The 20097-nt window shown below is 43.1% G+C and overlaps 2 protein-coding genes across 3 annotated transcripts in view; both read right to left on the reverse strand.

Annotated features, from left to right (window-relative positions):
* COPG2 (COPI coat complex subunit gamma 2) overlaps positions 1-318 on the reverse strand; it is a 162587-nt gene extending 162269 nt beyond the window's left edge. The window contains exon 1 of the mRNA XM_034964992.3: positions 161-318. Coding sequence (XP_034820883.1) covers positions 161-197 — 37 coding nt within the window. The 5' untranslated portion in view covers positions 198-318. The remainder of the gene's footprint in view (positions 1-160) is intronic.
* On the reverse strand, positions 172-18917 carry TSGA13 (testis specific 13). Of its 2 annotated transcripts, none has more exons than XM_055114878.2 (9): positions 17954-18048; positions 17772-17818; positions 16698-16870; positions 15093-15171; positions 12454-12525; positions 10664-10876; positions 4243-4385; positions 3190-3317; positions 172-712 (listed from the first exon to the last, which is right to left on the reverse strand). In XM_055114878.2, the coding sequence occupies exons 3-9, from the start codon at positions 16718-16720 to the stop codon at positions 543-545; spliced, it is 828 nt and encodes a 275-aa protein (XP_054970853.1). In that variant the 5' UTR covers positions 16721-16870; positions 17772-17818; positions 17954-18048; the 3' UTR covers positions 172-542. The 2 variants fall into 2 exon arrangements, with proteins under 2 accessions (XP_054970853.1, XP_057158674.1); XM_057302691.1 differs by lacking the exon at positions 17772-17818 and adding an exon at positions 18319-18917 and having other exon boundaries at positions 180-712; positions 17954-18053.
* Positions 18918-20097: the final 1180 nt, after the last annotated feature.

A 20097-nucleotide genomic window follows, 5' to 3' on the forward strand; every position in this document is an offset into this window, starting at 1 on the left:
CCGGGCAGCCGCGAGGGGAGGGGAGGGGCCGGCTCCAGCTCCGGCCCCCTGGCACGGCGGCGCCCACGCCCCCAGCCCCGCCGGCCTGAAAGCAGGTGGCGGCGGGCGGGGGAAGGGGCGTCCCGCGGCTGAGGGTGGGCCTCGGAAGCCCCGCGCGTACCAGACTCCTCGTCCTTCTTGTCGAATTTTTTAATCATCTTGGACGACTTCCCAGCGCCCAGACCCACCGCAACCGTCCCAGGCGCCGCAGCCGGCGAGCGGAAGAGGCTGCAGGAAGGCCGGCCCCGCGCTCTCACGCCGGTTGGGCCGCCGCGCCGTCACTCGGGGCCAAGGCCCGCCCTCCCCGGCCGCCCTCGGCCCCCGGGACGCAGCCACGCCCCCTCCTCCTCTCGCGGCCCGCCGGAGACTTCGGCTCGACCTTCCCGGCTTGCGACCCGGGAGCTCACGCCCGCAGCAGCAGGAATGTGGTTTTATTTGGGTGGCGACTTCTGCGGACCCCTCAGTCTCAGGAGAGCGAGGCGGGAGGACTGAGGGGTCTGTGTTCACCCGATGACCGTGGCCTTTTTGATAATCCACTGCGGGGCCCTCCCGTTGCGGAAGGCGCTCTCCCCGGGCGCGGTTCTGGTGGGCATGTCTTCCAAGAGCGATGCGAGTGTCAGTGGTTCCCGAATCACTTTGGAAATCGGCCTTTCACTCGCTGACTTCATGGAAGCTACGACAAAGCACAGGCACCCTGGTGAATGTGGCTTTTCAGAAGTACTCGAAGGATGCTTAATGTGAGACGTAAAGGAGACCCACTTGGAGGGACCAGAGGCTGGTCTTTAGAGGGTAGATTTTGGACCGTGTAATACCATTCCCAACCTATTTTATAATTTTTGGATTCCTTCATTTCATCAAAACCCAGTGGAAAACTCATTGCCAGTTTAGAGTCTTCCTTGTTCAAGCCTATTTCTTTCAATGATTCCATCTGAAACCATATTGACACTTAAGAAACTCCCTAAATTAACGTGCATTCATTCCTAACTCATGTTCCTCTTTTTCTCAGAGTGTATGCTGGCTTTCTGTTCTCTTGTCTAAGAGTGTGGCTGAGAAACTTTGTCTGCCTTTGGCTTCACTGGCATAACTTGTTTAGAAATGTAAATTGGGTCTATACTCAACAGGATCGTGCCCCTGCAAAATTAGAGAAATTCTAACCTAGATTACATTCTACATCCTAGAGAAATTCTTTCCCTGAAATACAGATTTAAGATGAACTGTTGATATCCTACATATGGTATCATTTAAGATTTAACTCCGACTTGACTAAATGTACTATTAACTACTATGTTTGCTTTATATGGCTTGTAAAGGTCAAGTCATACTTTGTAGGTGGAGTTTTCCTTGAAGGAAATAGAAGTCTGCACTCATTTATTCTGGGGGTGAAAATAAACAGGCTTTGGGGAAGGAAACATCCTCTTCCTCTTCCTTGGCCCAAGGGTATTGGGAACCTAGGCAGAGACAGTGTAGATAATAGGCCCAGAGGTTCTCAAGGTGGGTAATGCCCCGGAGACCTGCTGAGAAGTAGAAGGACCCGAGTTCAGATTTGGGGCTGACCCTAAGACTAGCCCCTTGTAAAGCAAGATCAATCATTCTCTGCTGTTCTTCAGCTTTTCTGTATATCTATGAAGTTTTGTTTAATACCACAGGTTGTTTTTAGCTGTGCAGTATTTACGGAGTTAAGAGCATCAGTAGGTGGAAATGGGATGGGGTGTGGTGGCAAATAGGTATAGCAGGAGCAGAGAAGCCTGAAGAAGCCAGTTAAGGGATGTTATAATATGACCCCAGGCCTCCGGTATCAGGACTATTTGGACTGAGGATGGCTGGCAGACGGGTTGAGCAATCACTGCAATGGCTTTGTGGGACAGGCAAGGATACCTTAGGGAGTCTCAGGAATTGTTTGAGGAGAGAAACCCAGTAGGAGAAATGGACCTTATCTTAAAACCATGAGCTGGTGAAGTCTGAGGACTCACCAATTATATATATCTAATACACAAATATGTACTCAGTGCCCTGAAATTCTTCATTGGGTCCAAACTGCCTACTGGATAAAACCCAAACCTTTATTTAAATAATATTTAAGGCATTGTGGTATTTTTGATTTTTTGTTATTGTTGTTTGTTTGTTTTTCAGACAGGGTCTCACTCTGTTACCCAGGCTGGAGTGCAATGGCATAATCACAGCTAACTGCAACCTTGAACTCCTAGGTTCAAGCAATCCTCCTTCCTCAAGCCCCCCAAGTAGCTCAGACTACAGGTGCATGCCGCCACACCCTGTTAAATTTTTTTAAATTATTTTTTGTAGAGACAGGATCTCACTATGTTGCCCAGGCTAGTGTCAAGCCCCTGGCCTCCAGCAGTCCTCCTGCCCCAGCCTCCCAAACTGCTAGGATTACGAACACGCCCAGTCTGTCAAGGCCTTTTATGATCTGTTTCATCTCTTTCACATATTGAAAGTGATATTGTTGGTGCTTGGTAAGTGTCAAACACTTAGTAGGAACCCTTGAAATACTGTTAAATAAATGATAATATGTGAGGAGGATTCTCATTGTACCCTCTGCCATACAACCTTATTCCAAGCCCCTTCTACCCCATTCCCTACCCCAATCCCAGAGACTTTTGTACCTCTAAGACACACAGACTTATCCTTTGGCCCTTTTAGAGCAGTTTTTTCTTCAAAGTATAATATGCATACCACTGGGTGGTTCTAGGTGGTACATAGATAAACATTTTAAAATTTCATTATTATTAATTTGATTTAAGTGTTTCAGAAAAGCATATAATTTGTACATCAAAACCATGATATCAATGATATAGTATTAATTAGGACAAGATTTTTTAAAAATCCTTTTAAAAAATGCTAAGTAAATTAACAGCAAGTAATACATCAATATGGCAAAAACTATTAAAGTGCTGGGTGATATAGCTTAGTAAACACTGCTAGAGCTTTCTTGAAATTTGAGGATTTAAACAGGGTCCAGAGCTTTGCACCTTTTGAGCCTCTATTTGTTGTTAACTTCCATGCTATAGGGAAAAATAGTCTCCAGGACTACCATGAGAGAAGCCAGTTTGCCACATCTATAATCCTCATGGATTGTATCTCCAGCCCAAATCTCAGTCCAGTAAGCCTTTGCTTTGAAAGAGAGGAGCTTACCATCTTTCCTCATATCTCTCTCATGGACTGGAGCAAAGGTGAGCTGAGGGTACATTTTCTTCTGTGTCCTCAAAGCGTAGACTTTTGAATACTTCCCTTCGCTCTTGAAATCATTGTCAGTGGAAAACCTTAACAAAGAAAGTTCTTTGTTTAGTAGATCCTAGGGCAGGGGGATTCATGGAACCATTCACTTTATTTTATTTTATTTTATTTTATGTATTTATTTTGAGACACAAGTCTTGTTCTGTCACCCAAGCTGGAGTGCAGTGGCATGATCTTGGTTCACTGCAACCTCTGCCTCCCAGGTTCAAGCGATTCTCCTGCCTCAGCCTCCCAAGTAGCTGGGATTACAGGCACTTGCCACCACACCTGGCTAATTTTTGTATTTTTAGTAGAGACGGTTTTCACCATGTTGGCCAGGCTGGTCTCGAACTCCTGAGCTCAAGTGATCTGCCCACCTTGGCCTCCTGAAGTGCTGGGATTACAGGCATGAGACACCGCGCCCAGCCCCACCATTCACTTTAAAGTTGGCTACGTTCTCAGAGAAGACAAGACAATGATAGGAGCCTGTTGATTGGTGCCAAGTAGGAATATTGTTCCATGACAAGGGATGCTTCTGAACTTAACACTGTAAACCTTTGGAGGAACTCCAGAATCTCTTCTGTCCTCTCTAAACTACACATAGGCTGCTCTTGTAAGTAGTTTCACATAAAACCTCTTTTGTCTAATGTGTTCTCATAGCACGTGGTTCCTGTGATATAGCGCCTAACTTGTACTGAGGGTACTTTTTTTTTTTTCCTGTTTCTTCAAAGCACAGACCTTGGAATATTTCCCCTCAATCTTGAAACCATTGCCAGTGCAAAACCTTAGTTTTGCATGACTGTTTCTCTTTGATTCATGTGTCAATGAGGTTAGGGTCATGTAGGGAAAGTCGTGTCTTACTATCTTTGTACGACCAAAGAGTATGTCATTAAATTGTATGGCAAAGAACCAGAAACGTGAATAGGGAAAAGATAGGAAAGAAAGCAAGTACAAGAAGAAGCAAGATTTCACCTAAACCATTGTTCTCGCTTGGATGTGGGATCATCCGACAGTATCAAAGGGAAGATTGGTTTCAGCTTAGATCTTAACTTTTTTTTCTGAGGCATGCGGGGCAGCCAGAGGTTCTCAGTGGGTTTGTGCTGGTGATGACTTTCCTGTAGGGAAACGAGGGAAGAAGAGTGAGGGAGTAAGCTGAGTCCCTTGGGATTTTAAGTTTGGACCAAGTTCCTGGACTAAGTTCCAATTCCCCTACAATCATGCAACAAAACCTGTCAGAGGGGGAAGTGGGAACTCAGAAACCAGAATCAGAGGAAGCCGTTCCCTGGGAGGGAAAACACTCTTTTCATTGCCAGATTACTTGTCCAAAACCTGTTCAGTTTCCTAAGTAATTGATTAAATTTGCCTACTGGCCCTTGGAAGTGAATGGCAGGGAAAGTTACCCAGTTTGGGGAAGGATTCAACCAGTGAAGTCCTTGGGGAAGTAAGTATTTGGCAATAAATTGGGAAATAGATCCATGGGACTTTACCTTCCTTTCTTGGAGATGGCTGCCTCATCCACATTCCATTCTCCTTAATGAGAAGGCCATGGAATGGGATGTTGTGAAGTAATAATTATACCATTACTAAAGGTCATAGAATCAAAGTCTTTCAGAAAGAATCTGAAGTCATCCAGTCTGTTTGTCTGACCCTCCTAGCCCCTCCATAATCTCACTATCAAGTGCTCAATCTTTCTTTACCTAAAAAAAAAAAGATTTCACCTTTGATCAGCCAATAGATATCTCCCTGTAACTTTTACCCTATAGTCCAGAAGGAACAAATCTAGTCCTTCTTCCATAGAGTCCTTAAACATTTTGAAGGAATTCATCACATTCCTCCTAAGCTCTGTCTCTTCCAGGCTAAACATTGCCAATGTCTTGAACTTTTTTTCATATGACATGGCGTTGGGTTCCTTTTTCTTTTTTTAATCTCATTTGAGAAAGCTACAGTTCATATTCTAACTAATGTGCGGCAATCTGAAATGAAAACAATATGCCAGGTGTAGTAACTGCATGGCATATCCCCTGGCCCCATGGAAGTGTCTATTCAAAAGTCAACCAGGCACGGTGGCTCATGCCTGTAATCCCAGCACTTTGGGAGGCCAAAGTGATGGATCATTTGAGGTCAGGAGTTCGAGACCAGCCTGACCAACATGGTGAAACCCCGTCTCTACTAAAAATACAAAAAAATTAGCTGGGCGTGGTGGCGCGTGCCTATATTCCCAGCTACTTGGGAGGCTGAGGCAGGAGAATCGCTTGAACCTGGGAGTCAGAGGTTGCAGTGAGCCAAGATCACACCACTGCATTCCAGCTTGGGCAACAGAGTGAGACTCCATCTCAGTAAAACAACAACAACAAAAAGTCATCAATTCTGAGAGCCTTCTTCTTTTCTTCTTTTTTTTCTTTTTTTCTTTTTCTTTTTTTTTTTTTTTTGAGATAGAGTCTCACTCTGTCTCCCAGACCTGGAGTGCTATGGTGTGATCTCGGATCACTGCAACCTCTGCCTCCTGGGTTCTAGTGGGTCTCCTGCCTCAGCCTCCCGAGTAGCTAGGATTACAGATGTGTGTGTGTCACCACGCCCAGCTAATTTTTGTATTTTTAGTAGAAACGGGGTTTCACCATGTTGGCCAGACTGGTCTCGAACTCCTGACCTCGTGATCCACCCGCCTTGGCCTCCCAAAGCTCTGGGATTACAGGCATGAGCCACTGTGCCCAGCAGAGCCTTCTTAACTACACTATCTAACATTGCCACTCACATCCATCACATTCCATCTCCTTATCCTGCTTTGTCATGGCATTTATCACATTACATTATCTGTGTGATCATTTGTTTATGGTCTAAGTCACTAGAATTAAGCTTCATTAGAGCAAAGACTGGGTCTTAGTCATTAATATATCTCTAGCACCCGTAATAGTGCCTGGCACATAGTAGATGTTCAATAAATATTTGTTGAATGAATAAATGACCAAACAATTAACATATTGAGCTTTTGCTATCAGAATCTTAAAGACTTTTTGTCTTTAATACTTGCTGCTTCTGAACCATGTCTTTTCAATTCTGAACTTATTCTCTTTAAGCTCTTGTATTAGGATGGTGCAAAAGTAATTGCAGTTTTGCAATTATAATGGCAAAAACTGCACTTACTTTTGCGTCAACCTAATAATTTTAAGGGAAAGAAATCCATTTGAGTTATCTTAAATAATAGGTTTTTTACTGTAAGAGCACATGTGCCTAATAACTAAGATATAGATAACTATCCAGCCATAAGAAAAGCAAAACCCTAGGAGAGCTGGACCTCATATCAGAAAAACAGTAACTGAAAAGTTATTTGGAATCCAAGACAGCACTAGTGAAGGACCACTGTCTTAATGCAAACATATCACTCACATGTTTCTCCTACTTTCTTCCTATCTGCTTCCTTCTTCTCCCTTTACCTTGTTCACTCCTCACCTTTACTCCATAAATATGTGTGTGTATATATATATATGTATATATATATGGGTTTTTTTCTACCTATAGCTTCTGCTTATTTACTTCTACTTCCTACTTCCCTATAACTTCAGCCTTCCCATACTCTACTTCATGGCCTCTTCACTACCTTTCTTCCTCATGGTTTGAGTCTTTTTTTTGGGGGGGGGGGGAGGGGATGGAATCTCACTCTGTTGCCTGGGCTGGACTGCAGTGGCACAGTCTCCACTCACTGCAACCTCCACCTCCCAAGTTCAAGCAATTCTCCTGTGTTAGCCTCCAGAATAGCTAGGACTACAGGCATGTGCCACCACGCCTGGCTAATTTTTTGTATTTTTAGTAGAGACAGGGTTTCACCACGTTAGCCAGGATGGTCTCAATCTCCTGACCTCGTGATCTGCCTGCCTCGGCCTCCCAAAGTGCTGGGCTTACAGGCGTGAGCCACCGCGCCAGGCCGGTTTGAGTCTTCTAGCCTTACTCTATGTGTCCTTTTAGCTTTCATTCCTACTGCTTCAATCTTTTCATTTCTCAATTCAGAGACCTGGAAACAAGAATCTGATTAGCTCAGGGATTCTGGGTGTTGGTAGGTTGGCTGGTTTTTGTTTTGATTTGTTTTTTGTTTGTTTTGGTTTTAGGGTACCAATCCACATCACAGGTCACTACCCAGCCTATGAATTTTGCTTTGTTGGGTCTGATATCCTCCTCTGGTCTCAACTAGGAGTGGGGACACGGTCCTGTTGTACAAAATAGAACTTCTGAGGATATTCCCTTACTCAGGAGACTGTGGTAGGGTCAGTTTCACTTAGAAGGGGCTGTTAGTATGACAATCACTGTAATAGATATATCTAGTACATTCCATAACTTGCCTACTGGAACTCACAGTCTTTTTGGATGCATGCCTGGGCATAACAAAGAATGCTTTTCTTGTATATGATTCTAGGTTTACAAAAGATTATCACATTTGTCCAGCAAGGGAAGGAAAGGATGCTGCATGAATATTAAAGAGGCATTGTAGATATCACACGTTTCAATCTTCTTGGGCTTGTTCCAGTCTGATAGCCCCATAAAATTACCATGGTGCCAGTCTTTGAGCCTTAACTCTATCCATTAGTACAATTTAACTGGTACCACAATTTGCTCATCAATATGATTAGATTCTGCACCTGAACTGGAGGGTTCACAAAGTGTGCAGGCTGTTGGAAGAAAGCTCTTCCCGCACCCAGTTTACATGATAGCTTTGTATTTCCTTCTGCGCATTAAGCAGGGCAATCCTGGCCTGGCATTTATCCCTTTCTCAATGTATGGTCCACCCACTGCCATGAGAAACTACCAGTGAGCTTACCTTCAAAGGGCACAAATTCTGAGACCCAAGAGACCACATGCGGTAAATTCATTAACTCCTTTGTTAGTACATGCCATTGGATATTAGCATTTTATCTTCCACTTGAAGGAGAATCTCTCACTGTCATCCATCTAGCAACTATGGAAACACTAACTCCAAATTCAACACATTTTATTATAAGGGTCTCACTTGGGTAATCCCATGCCCAGCATAAAATTTCTACTAGAATCCTTTGTTTGCACTTTCACTTAACTCATTTATTTAATTTGTTCTTGTTAGATTAGACCTGCTCTTGAGGCTATCATGACCTTTTTTAGATTTTGATTCTTTTTTTTTTTTTTTGAGACTGAGTCTCCCTCTGTCGCCCAGGCTGGAGTGCAGTGGCGCGATCTCGGCTCACTGCGAGCTCCGCCTCCCACGTTCACTCCATTTTCCTGCCTCAGCCTCCGGAGTAGCTGGGACTACAGGCGCCCGCTACCACGCCCAGCTAATTTTTTGTATTTTTAGTAGAGACGGGGTTTCACCGGGTTAGCCAGGATGGTCTCAATCTCCTGACCTCGTGATCCACCTGCCTCGGCCTCCCAAAGTGCTGGGATTACAGGCGTGAGCCACTGCTCCCGGCCAGATTTTGATTCTTAAATATCTCATAATTAAATTTTCTCTACTTCCTCCGCTAATGATTTAGTTCAGGTCTTCAGTATCTCTCACCTTGACTATTTTAGTAACATTATAACTCATCTTTCTGGGTTTTGTCTCTTCCACAACTACTAATGCACCTTTCTTCAACCTCCAAAACAGTCTTCCTAAAATGCAAATTTGATTACATCCTTTTGTCTCCTGCCATTTACTCTATTTGCTTTTTCTTTTTTTTTTTTGAGATAGAGTCTCGCCCTGTCGCCCATGCTGGAATGCAGTAGCGCTATCTTGGCTCACTGCAACCTCCACCTCCCAGGTTCAAGCGATTCTCCTCCCTCAGCCTCCTGAGTTGCTGGGACTACAGGCATGCAGCACCACGCATGGCTAATTTTTGTATTTTTAGGAGAGATGGGGTTTCACCATGTTGGCCAAGCTGGTGTCAAACTCCTTATCTCAAGTGATCTGCCCGCCTCAGCCTCCCAAAGTGCTGGGATTACAGGCGTGAGCCACCGCGCCTGGCCCTGCCATTTACTCTCTTACATCTTCCTGAATGCACCTCATTTTCCCATGTCTTCATGCTTTTGCTCTTTCCTCTGATTTGATATTTTCCTGTTCTTTTGTCATGGGTCACTTCCCTACTCACTCCCTTTTTCCCAACAGAAATACTGTATTCTACATTACTTCTGTATTTTATATATTTTTCTATTACTTTAACATACCTCATTTATTGATCTTTCTCCTATTAGATTCCAAGTTCCTTTAAGACAGAAACTGTCCTGTAATCATCTTTATATTCTGGTTTTTAGCTTACTGTATCCTCAGCAATTGCTTGTTGAATGGAATTTGAATTTCTTTAGTCTATAAAGGAGTTTCAAAGATTTGGCTACTGTGTAGGCCGGGCGCGATGGCTCACGCCTGTAATCCCAGCACTTTGGGAGGCCAAGGCGGGTGGATCACAAGGTCAGAAGATCAAAACCATCCTGGCTAACACGGTGAAACCCCGTCTCTACTAAAAAATACAAAAAATTAGCTGGGCGTGGTGGTGGGCACCTGTAGTCCTAGCTGCTCGGGAGGCTGAGGCAGGAGAATGGCGTGAACCCGGGAGGCGGAGCTTGCAGTGAGCCGAGATCGCGCCACTGCACTCCAGCCTGAGCGACAGAACGAGACTCCGTCTCAAAAAAAAAAAAAAAGTTTGGCTACTGTGATGGCAAATTCCGTCTTCTGAAACTGGAAAGTAATGTGTACTAAAGCATCATTCTTTACTCCTTTCCCATTTAGATATTCATCCCTGTTTTTATTCCTCATTTCCTGACTCATCTTTTACTACTTTATTCTCAACTAGAAAGTCAGTGGCTAGTCTACCCTTTGTTACTTACAAATTAAATATCTTTGGCCAAAGAAGAACACTTTCCAATGAAGACCCCATTTTCTCCCTGCAATGAAGTTTCAGCACCCAAGCTTATTGAATTCTGATTCCCAGGTTCTCCAGATGCTGTTATGTGAAGCATAGGATCAGGAATAAGAAGGAAGAGATAGACCAAGTGCAGTGGCTCACACCTATAATCCCTGCACTTTGGAAGGCCGAGGCTGGAGAATCACTTGAGGCCATGAGTTCAAGACTAGCCTGGGCAACATAGTGAGACCCCCGTCTCTACCAAAATAATAAAAAAAGTTTAGTCGGGCATAGTGGTGCACACCTGTAGCCCCAGCTACTCAGGAGGCTGAGATGGGAAGATTGTTTGAGCCCAAGAGGTCGAGGCTGCAGTGAGCCGTGATTGTGCCACTGCAGTCCGGCCTGGGTAACAGAGTGAGACCCTATCTCAAACAAACAAACAAAAAAATTAAGAGGTTTTCTGAGTACTATTCTCCATGTTAAGTTAACTTCCTTCTCAATGCTAACTCCTAATTCTTCAGGGTTCACATTTTGGGTGCCAGGAGACTTCTGCTTACCATGACCTTGAGCAGTAACTCCTTGGAAAAATATTTTGATGCACTCTCCTTGTCTTGCTGGGTGATTGAGCAGGGAGGTGGGTTGTTGGTCATAATCAGTAACGTCTTATTCTGGTCATACTGTGTTACTTTTAACATGAAGCTGGTGTTTTTCCTGTTTTGAGCCAGGAATTTCTGCAGGGCAGTGGCCTTCAAAGGCTTATAGTACTGGGCCTGAACAGACAGAAAGGTTTCCAGAGAGAAAAAGAGATTAGGCCAAGAGCAGGTTAACAAATCGGTTGGCTAATGCTTAGCCTCTGTGGGGTAAGAACAGAAGCTGGACAGACTTGCTGCAAAATCTGTAGGGTTTTTTGGTTTTGTTTTTGTTTTTTTTGAGACGGAGTCTCACTCTGGTGCCCAGGCTGGAGCCCAGTGGCATGATCATGACTCACTGCAACCTAGACCTCCCGGGCTCAAGTGATTCTCCCACCTTGGCCTCCTAAGTAGCTGGGATTACAGGCACATGCCACCCTGTCCAGCTGATTTTTGTGGGTTTTTCTGTTTTTGTTTTGTAGAGATGGAGTTTTGCCATGTTGCCCAGGCTGGTTTCAAACTCCTGGGCTCAAGCGATGCACCCGTCTCAGCCTCCCAAAGTATGGAGATTACAGAAGTGAGTTATCACACGCAGCCCTAAAATGTGTTTATCAGAAACTGTCTGAAGCTCTCAGTCCCTCTCTTCCCTTGGGGCATTCCCCTGGAAATACACTAAGGGGCTGGGGCAATGTGATGGAAAGGTTTCCATGGTAAAAGGAGTCAGGTAACTTAATTCTTCCAATATAATGGGACAAGCAGAGAAGTTTCTACATGGCTAAACCTAATTGGCCTTGTCTCTACAACTCTCTCTAAGGTACGGGGGAAAGCTACCAGGGACCAAATCTCGCTTAAGGAATTCTTCAGAAGTTGGCACAGCCAAGTGCAACACCTTCCCATATTTACATCTTCCACGTAATGTTCCATATTTACATCAACATTTCTCAGGCACAACCACATTGACATGCACTCACAAGCACAATGTTAAAAAAGGAAAAGCAGGCCAGGTGCGGTGGCTCACGCCTGTAATCCCAGCACTTTGGGAGGCCGAGGCAGGTGGATCACGAGGTCAGGAGATCGAGACCATCCTGGCTAACATGGTGAAACCCTGTCTCTACTAAATATACAAAAAATTAGCCAGGCGTAGTGGGGGGCGCCTATATTCCCAGCTACTCGGGAGGCTGAGGCAGGAGAATAGCATGAACCCAGGGGGCGGAGCTTGCAGTGAGCCGAGATCGCACCACTGCACTCCAGCCTGGGCAACAGAGCGAGACTCCATCTCAGAAAAAAAAAAAAAAAGTAAAAGCAGCCACAAAAGATAGCATGTCACTTAAGGTGTGGGTGAGGAAGGGACGGTCCCACTAAATTTGCCTTTCTCTCAATAGGAGAAAGGCAGAGGGTTGGGGGGAAGGAAGTGAAAGGGAGAAAATGGATTACAAATATATTTTTTTCCTGATCATAAATATGTTTCCTCAACTTAAAAAAAATCAGCTGTGGGGACCCACTTTCTTCCCAGTTCTCATCTCCCACTTTGCCACCCCAATCCTCAGCACTGCCTCTGGCATCATAACCTAGAGGCAGCTCTGCCTGCCTGTCCTAAGAGTACGCACAGTCACAGAAGCTGGGGACACTTGGAGGCATTAGGGACACTCACAGTGGGCATCTGCACCACTGCTGAAACTTCCCCTTAGAGATCTTGGGGGAATGCTTTTCCTACCTACCAAATTTGGATGGACTGTGTAATGCCGAAGGTTCTCTAGAACAAATTTTGATTGCCCAACTGCATCAGAAATCTAAAGAGGATAATCAAAGTTAGTGGTTTGAAGTTGCACCTATCCTAAACAGTATTCCATTCCTTACCTCACCTTAGTCTCACTGGAGAACTGGTCTCTAACTTACACTAAGTAAGTTAGAGAAGTACAGTGTGCTTCAGATTTTGTACTCTAGGTTTCTGGAACAAGGGCCCCAGCAAGGAGACCTGGATTCTAAGACCTCCTGACCGTGACACTTGTCAGTGGAAATGGGGCCAGCCTTATGAAATGTCAGGGAAAGCCGTTAGGAGGGGAAATAGACAAGGGCAGCATCAGTTCAGATTGCGACAAATCTTTCCAAGGAGTCACTTCTTTCTTATGCCTTTTCCATAGCTATAGGAGTGAAATGAAGTGAAAATCAACATGCAGGACAAATCTTTAAGGAGAAAAGCAAGTTTCAAAAGGGCATTAACCTAAAAGTTGTGGGTGCAAGGGAGCCCTAGGGTCAACTCTGCCAATTGAGCTGGGAGCCGACCTACTCACAGAGAAAGGAAGAAGAGCAGTGCATGTTGCAATTTTGAACATCTCTGCAGTATGAGATTCTTCCAGAAATGTTGCAAAAAATAATTGAATTTTGGTAACACTTGTGTCTACCACTTTGCTTTTTTTTATTTTTATTTTTTTTTTGCTGGTGGGTAGTCCTGGATGTTAGTGGATTATTTGAATGTCATATCTGATAGTGGAGGAGCTGAGCCTTTTCCATTCCCTTTCTGCTGACCTAGTGTTCTTGCTTCTCCTCTTGCGTAGCCCTGCCTAAGGATGAATCAAGGAGATAGGAACACAAGGAGATAAAAGCTCTGAATTATCTTCTTCTGGCTTGGCATAGTCAGAAATCAGAAAAAAAGAAGAGTGCATCATTATCCTGTGTTCAGATCAGCATTTCTTTTTTCTTTTCTTTTTTTCTTTTTTCTTTTAAATACAGGGTCTCACTGTGTCCCCCAGGCTGGAGGGCATTGGTACAATCATAGGTCCCTGTAACCTTGAACTCCTGGGCTCAAGTGATCTTCCCTCCTCAGCATCCCGAGTACCTGGGTCTACAGGCACGTGCCACCATGCCCAGCTATTATTATTATTTATTAATTTTTCTTTTTTTTGCTACTGAGTCTCACTCTGTTGCCCAGGCTGGAGTGCAATGGCATGATCTTGGCTCACTGCAACCTCTGCCTCCCGGGTTCAAGCAATTCTCCTGCCTCAGCCTCCTGAGTAGCTGGGATTACAGGCTCCCACCACCGCGCCCGGCTAATTTTTGTATTTTTAGTAGAGATGGGGTTTCGCCGTATTGGCCAGGCTGGTTTTGAACTCCTGACCTCCAGTGATCCGCCCACCTTGGCCTCCCAAAGTGCTGGGATTACAGGCGTGAGCTACCATGCCTGGCCTATTTTTTATTTTTTGTAGAGATGAGGGTCTCACTGTGTTGACTAACTCTTGGGCTCAAGTGATCCTCCTACCTTGGCCTCCCAAAGTGCTGGGATTACAGGTATGAGCCACCACGCCCAGCCTGGCTCAGCATTTCTAAAGATTGCTATACCTCCCCCATCAGGAGGCAGTATGGTAAGGTGGGTGCCTTACCCACCTTACAGAGGAAAGGGAACGTGCACTGAAAAGTTAATAAAGCAAGAGGGCTAATGGAGAAGAGGGAAGCAGTCAGAATGGGACAGAACTATGAGTTAAGAGGAGGCCCTGCTATGCTCCAGGAAGAAAAGGCCAGAAGTTGGCAATTCTTGGCAGTTGGAGAAGGAGCGGGAAGAAGCATAGCAAAGCCACTCCACAAATTCCTTTAGAGAGGGTGGGATGAACTATGAGATGGTGGGATGGATCCAAAGACTCAATCATTTAATTTTTACCACCTTATGGAAAACTAAAGTTCATTTGTTGAAAACAGAAATATGAAAAACCTGCTTCACAACTATGAAATGTATGACATATTTCGAATCATAGAAGTTAGGAAAAACTTATTTGGGAGAAAGGTATGAAGACCTTTTCTCTTACAGGTTTTTTAAAAAAAATAATTTTAGGGGGAAATTCCCTGGTGAAAATGTTTTTACTCCTGAAGTTTTTTGAAGTATTGCATATCTGTTCCAAATTAGTCTCTAGCAGTTGACTAAACCCACAAGATTGTCCAAATTGCAATGTGTTTTTAGTTGTGTTATGTTGAATTTCACTATCTGTGGCTGATTAAATAAAAGTTGGCCTGGAAAATTCACTTGAATGTGGTAAACATGGGAAAACAACCAAGATACCCAGTGGAGTTTTGCTACAAGAGGTAGTTGTGAAGTCTGCGTAAGTTAGGGTTTGACACGCTCTTACTCCCTAAGTTAGGTTTCTGCTTCCTGGGTTTTATGTCCTGATTTGTTGCTGATGTGTCCTGTTCCTTCTTTTTCTGTGCTCTATTTCTCTTCAGTGACATTTGACAAGTTAACCTTGTTTTCCATATACATTTTTACTCCTTTTTGCTTTTCAATAGGGAAGTTTGTGATATCCAGCTTATTAAGTACACTAAGCAGCTCCAAAGAAAAATTAAACATTGAACACTTACTAACACTCCTTACCTCTTTGCTATTGACAACCATTCCTTTCTCACGTTTAGCTGAGCTATTTTCTGAAGTCTTTGATTTGCCATTTTGAAACCTGAAAAAGAGGCAGAACATCCGGTTGCACTTTCTGGCTCAGAGGCCTGGACTTCTGCATATTGTCAGTCTCCCTCAACAAAGTTTGGAAGCCTAACTCAGACAAGTCCAATTTAGGTGATCACATCAGTAATTGACTAAGTAGCAAAAAAATCAGACTCATTATCCAGCCTGCACGCTAGGGAAAAGCAAGACTTCAGTTTGGAGAGTTAAACAAGTGGGACCTTTGGATGACTCAGTGACATCCATTGAGTTGGTTTCTTCTAAAATAAGGATTTTAGACCATTCACAGAAGTGCTCTAACGACTGCTTAAGGAAATTATTTTGGGAAGTTAGATCCTCACAAAACCCTTAAAAACCACCTACTATTTTGAATACTTACCTGCCTATTCTTCTTCCACATGGAAATTGCCCTGTTTTTGCCAGTGATTGGCCAATGATTAGCCAATGAATCTGTGAGAAGGAATATAGTTAATAGAACCTCGCAACTAAGTTTCCAATTCTTGTTGACCTTGCTTGGATTACTGGCTCTCATGTCTTCCTAACCACATCTCTGAAGACTTCTCTTCTTAGAACTAGGGTAGTAAAAATAATCAACAATGGCAAATATTTCTGTACTCTACTCTTTTACCCTCACCCTAATACCAATTCTCTTTGCAGAAAATAGGGTGAAGCAGCTTCTATTCTTTGCTATTCTTTTTAAACCCATTTGCTGCCAGAACATAATGTAAAATGCTCCTCAGTAAGATTTGGTTAATGATTAAGATAAATGGCCTGCTTCTTCCTTGGAGATAGTTCCATTGGGGGGTTAAATTAGCTCAAAGTAAGAAGAATTATGCAACTATCTCAACTAGACCTCTCTCCTTTAAAAATGAGGATAGCAGAATAAGGACCAAAATAAAAGTAGAAATAGCCACGCTATGTCGTTTGTAGGTCAACTGGCTATAGCGTGCTACAAATAATCCCCAAATCCATGATTCAATCCCATTCAAGCATAGCTACCTTCCATCTGTTGCTGGCCACCAGTTGCACCATTAACTCAGGTCAGAGGTCTTAAAAACGGTCCCAACAGAGTAGGTGACCCATGATGGAGAGACCAAAATTCATCCCAACTTAACATCTTAAAGTTTGTGCCCTTTCATTAAGTTATCTAATAATTAGTAATACAGTATAATATTTATTGTAGCACTTTTCAAAATGATTCTTTGATACCTAAAAGGAAGCACAGAATCCCGGATACTCTTCTTCAGGGCCAATTTAAGGCATAGAACTATATGAAAAGCGCTTCTTTAGCCCAACAGCATCCATCTGGAACAAGCTGGTGCTTTCTTTTTGACAAAAGCTCCTCTATTTGTTGCATGAAATACAGACCAAGATCCGGTTTTTGATCCAGGGACAATCAGTCAATTAAAATATGTTTAATGAGAGTCTACTCTGTGACCAGCACCATTCAACGTGCTGTGGGCTATGCAATAAGTTAATATAAAGTGGTATTTATAACTTAGTTGGGCAAACAAGACTACATACTTGGTTTGTTTCTTTTGGCTCATTGCTGTTGACTGCTAGTTGGCCAACCCAAGGCAGGTATTCACCCAAGGCCAAATTCAGGTCTCTGAATAGTCCACGTTCTGCAGGGGTTCAATTCAATCCAAATATTCTTTCCTTAGCACACAGTGTGTACTCACGCCCCATTCTTGAGCCTGTATGGGAAACAAGAAAAGACTGATAGGTGCTATTGTAGATGTAGAAAATGCACAAGACATGATGATGCTTGCTCTTAGAAGTTAAGTTTATTTCACAAACGGGGGAGGTGGGAGGAAGCGATTATCCAATGTAAAACAATAGTGACAAATACATGCTAATATATTAGGTAAGTCACTTTATCTCTTGGGGTCTCAATTTCCTTATCTGCAAAATGGAAAGTATTAACTAAATGATTTAAAGGTGACATTCTAATTCCATGATAGTGATGAGATTTAACTATAAAAAGATCTGAAATAAAATTAATTCACATATGTCCGTAGAAGGCTAAAGGTGGAGAAGCAGCCATCTTTCAATTTTCTCCTCCTGTCAACAAAGCCATGCTCATTCATAGATTAGGCCTGAGAAGCTGGGAAAAGTGTGTGTATATATTGGGAATGGGAGGATTGCTGTACTTTTTGATATAGACAATTAGAAATGGAAGATACAAGCTGATAAGGTAGAACCAACCATTTAGAGAAAAGAAAGGTCAGTGAGCCTTGGGATGTTTCCTAAAGGTTGTGGAGCTTGAGCAGAACCTCGCAGGATAGTGTATGAAGTAGTCTAATTGGAAGATTATTTGTCGTTGTTAAGTAGGAAGAAATAAAAGCAGGTAGGTAGAATGGAGTCACATTATAGGGGCCTTGACAATTAAGTAGAACTTTGAAAAGACCTACATCAGCCCAAATTCCTATGAAGCCCACAGGTTTAGTGGAAAGCCCATAGACAAGGGTTTATGTCTAACTTGATTGTCTAGACAAACCCTAAAGATGATTTCTAGAGTTTATGACAAGACTGAGCTAAACCCTTAAAGTTCCCTTCTAGGGAAATAGAGTAATAAGTGTTTCACCCTTTTCTCACCTTTAATTTTTCTGGAATTGTAAGTCCAATTCATGTATATGGTGAAACTAAAATAAAAATGAGCTGTCAAATTGGGCAGTATAAGTCTTGGGTTGCTAGTCTGCAGGCCAGGCTGAAAAACAAATCACACAAACACTAAAACTACATTCAAAATAAGAATGTAAAAACCTGGTGTACACTACCTTTAAGAACATCAGGAAATCATAGTTTGGTGAAGAAGGCAAAGTCTTTGGCATGGGAACTTTCCATTTTGAAAATATCGTAATTATTCTTTTCTGGATTCTGGAGGAGACAGAGGGAATTTGTGATGAATAGGCAATCTAGAATGCTGAGGTGTTCTGTGTTGGAGACAGAGAATGAAAAGGCCAAAACTTAAAGGCATATTTAAACAAAATCTGCCAATCTCTTATTTTGCCAGCCTATGACTTCTCTACACACACACACACACACACACACATCTTCACCATCTCTTAATCTACCTCTACCTAAGCCAATGTTTTCACTGCATTCTTCAAATACAGTGAGCATTTTTTCTTATTCCCCATACTTAAAATGCTGTCCCCAATCTCTTCAGCCATTTGAATCTTCTCCTTCTCCTTCTCCTTCTCTTTCTTCTGACGGAGACTCACACTGTCACGAGGCTGGAGTGCAGTGGCACAGTCTCAGTTCACTGCAACCTCTGTCTCCCTGGTTCAAGTGATTTTCCTGCCTCAGCCTCCAGAGTAGCTGGGACTACAGGCACCTGCCACCATGCCCAGCTAATTTTTGTATTTTTAGTAGAGACGGGGTTTCACCATGTTGGCCAGGATGGTCTCGATCTCTTGACCTTGTGATCCACCCACCTCAGCCTCCCAAAGTGCTGGGATTACAGGCGTGAGCCACCATGCCCAGCCCTGAATCTTCTTTCTTTATGTTACTACTCAGGTCATTCCTTTAAAGAGAAGATTTTCTAGATTAATGCAATCCCAAACTCTAGACTATAGTCACTGGGTTTTGTGCATGTCATTGTATAGTGTCTTGTAGTTCTGTTTTCACTTTTCTTATGTGCGGGTCTTGTCTGCCTAAGCTGTGAGTCCCTTAAAAGTGGAAATGTAAATTTTAAACATATTTGTGCCCCCCTCCCAGTGCTTTGTATCTTATGCATTCAAAACTAGTGTTTGCTTATTTCAATATATTTGCTGAACATTTATGACATATTAGACACTCTCCTAGGTGATGAGAACAAAGCATAAATCAGATGTAATTCTTGAGCTCCTTTAAGAGCTCACAGTTTAGCCAGGAAGAGAGACAAAGAAACGGTTGATTGCAACAAAGTAGAATGCCAAATTAGATCTAAATTTAGGGTACTATGGAAGCAATGAGGAAGGGGACTTAACCCATACTGAGAAGAGACTGGGAGAGATTTGGAACTACTGCCTAAACTGAGCTGGGGAAGATGAGTGTGAATTAACCAGGTGATGAGAGAACAGACATTTGAGAAAGAGGGAGAAGCAGAGGCAAAAACATGAGAATACCACAAAGCCTGGCTTATTTAGGGGAATTGAAAATACTGTAATTGCTGTATGCCAGGAACATAAGATTTAGGGGAAGGGTAGTGAGAGGTGAGACTAGAGAGGAAGACAGGATCCAAATCCTAAAATGAACTATTTCATAGGAAGTTTGTGGGTTATTCTGAGTAATGAAGAGCTAACAAGAGATTTTAAATGAGGTATAATCTCCTTATTGAACAATATATACTTTAGAAATACAAAAATAGTGGCATGTGAACTATAGATTGGAAAGACAGAAGAACTATAGATTAGAAAGATGCAAAGAGGTCCTTGAGAAGTCTATGACAGTGCTGAGGAGGGGTTGAGAAATTATAAGGGTCTATAGCCATCACCAATTAGTGCCATTCACTCCTGCATCCTAGCCCTGGATGATTGATTCAAAGGTGGCCAACCAGGTTATACTAAGAATTTGAAAGTTTACTAATGACCCACAGAGCTGAAAGATGATTGCACCTGAGCCACCTCATGTGGTATCCCAGGCTGGAAGACTCTGAGCTCTGAGCTCTACCTGCTGAGGTCCCCGGAGCTGCCCCAGATCTAGTCCTTCCTAAAGCAAGACTACACAATTTTCTCTTCAGTTCTGTGAGCTTTCCTAATATTCTTTCAAATAAATCCTTTATTTTCTTAGGGTTCATTTCTGCAGTTTATGACCAAAAAAAAAAAAAAAAAACAAAACCTAATATGGGCTCTGAAGCAGGGTGTCCAATCTTTTGGCTTCCCTGGGCCATGTTGGAAGAATTGTATTGGACCACACATAAAATACTCTAACGCTAACA

This window comes from Pan paniscus, chromosome 6, assembly GCF_029289425.2.
Source record: "Pan paniscus chromosome 6, NHGRI_mPanPan1-v2.0_pri, whole genome shotgun sequence".
In the NCBI taxonomy this organism is placed as follows: domain Eukaryota; kingdom Metazoa; phylum Chordata; class Mammalia; order Primates; family Hominidae; genus Pan; species Pan paniscus.

What these genes read in the sequence shown, in the direction of transcription:
- TSGA13 (XM_055114878.2), bottom strand. Translation starts at nt 16,720, where the DNA reads ATGAGCCAAAAGAAACAAACCAA. An exon ending in ACACAGTCCATCCAAATTTG is followed by an intron (nt 10,877 to 12,453) that starts GTAGGTAGGAAA and finishes CTGTCTGTTCAG; the next exon opens with GCCCAGTACTATAAGCCTTT. An exon ending in AGTTACTGCTCAAGGTCATG is followed by an intron (nt 4,386 to 10,663) that starts GTAAGCAGAAGT and finishes GTTTCCCTACAG; the next exon opens with GAAAGTCATCACCAGCACAA.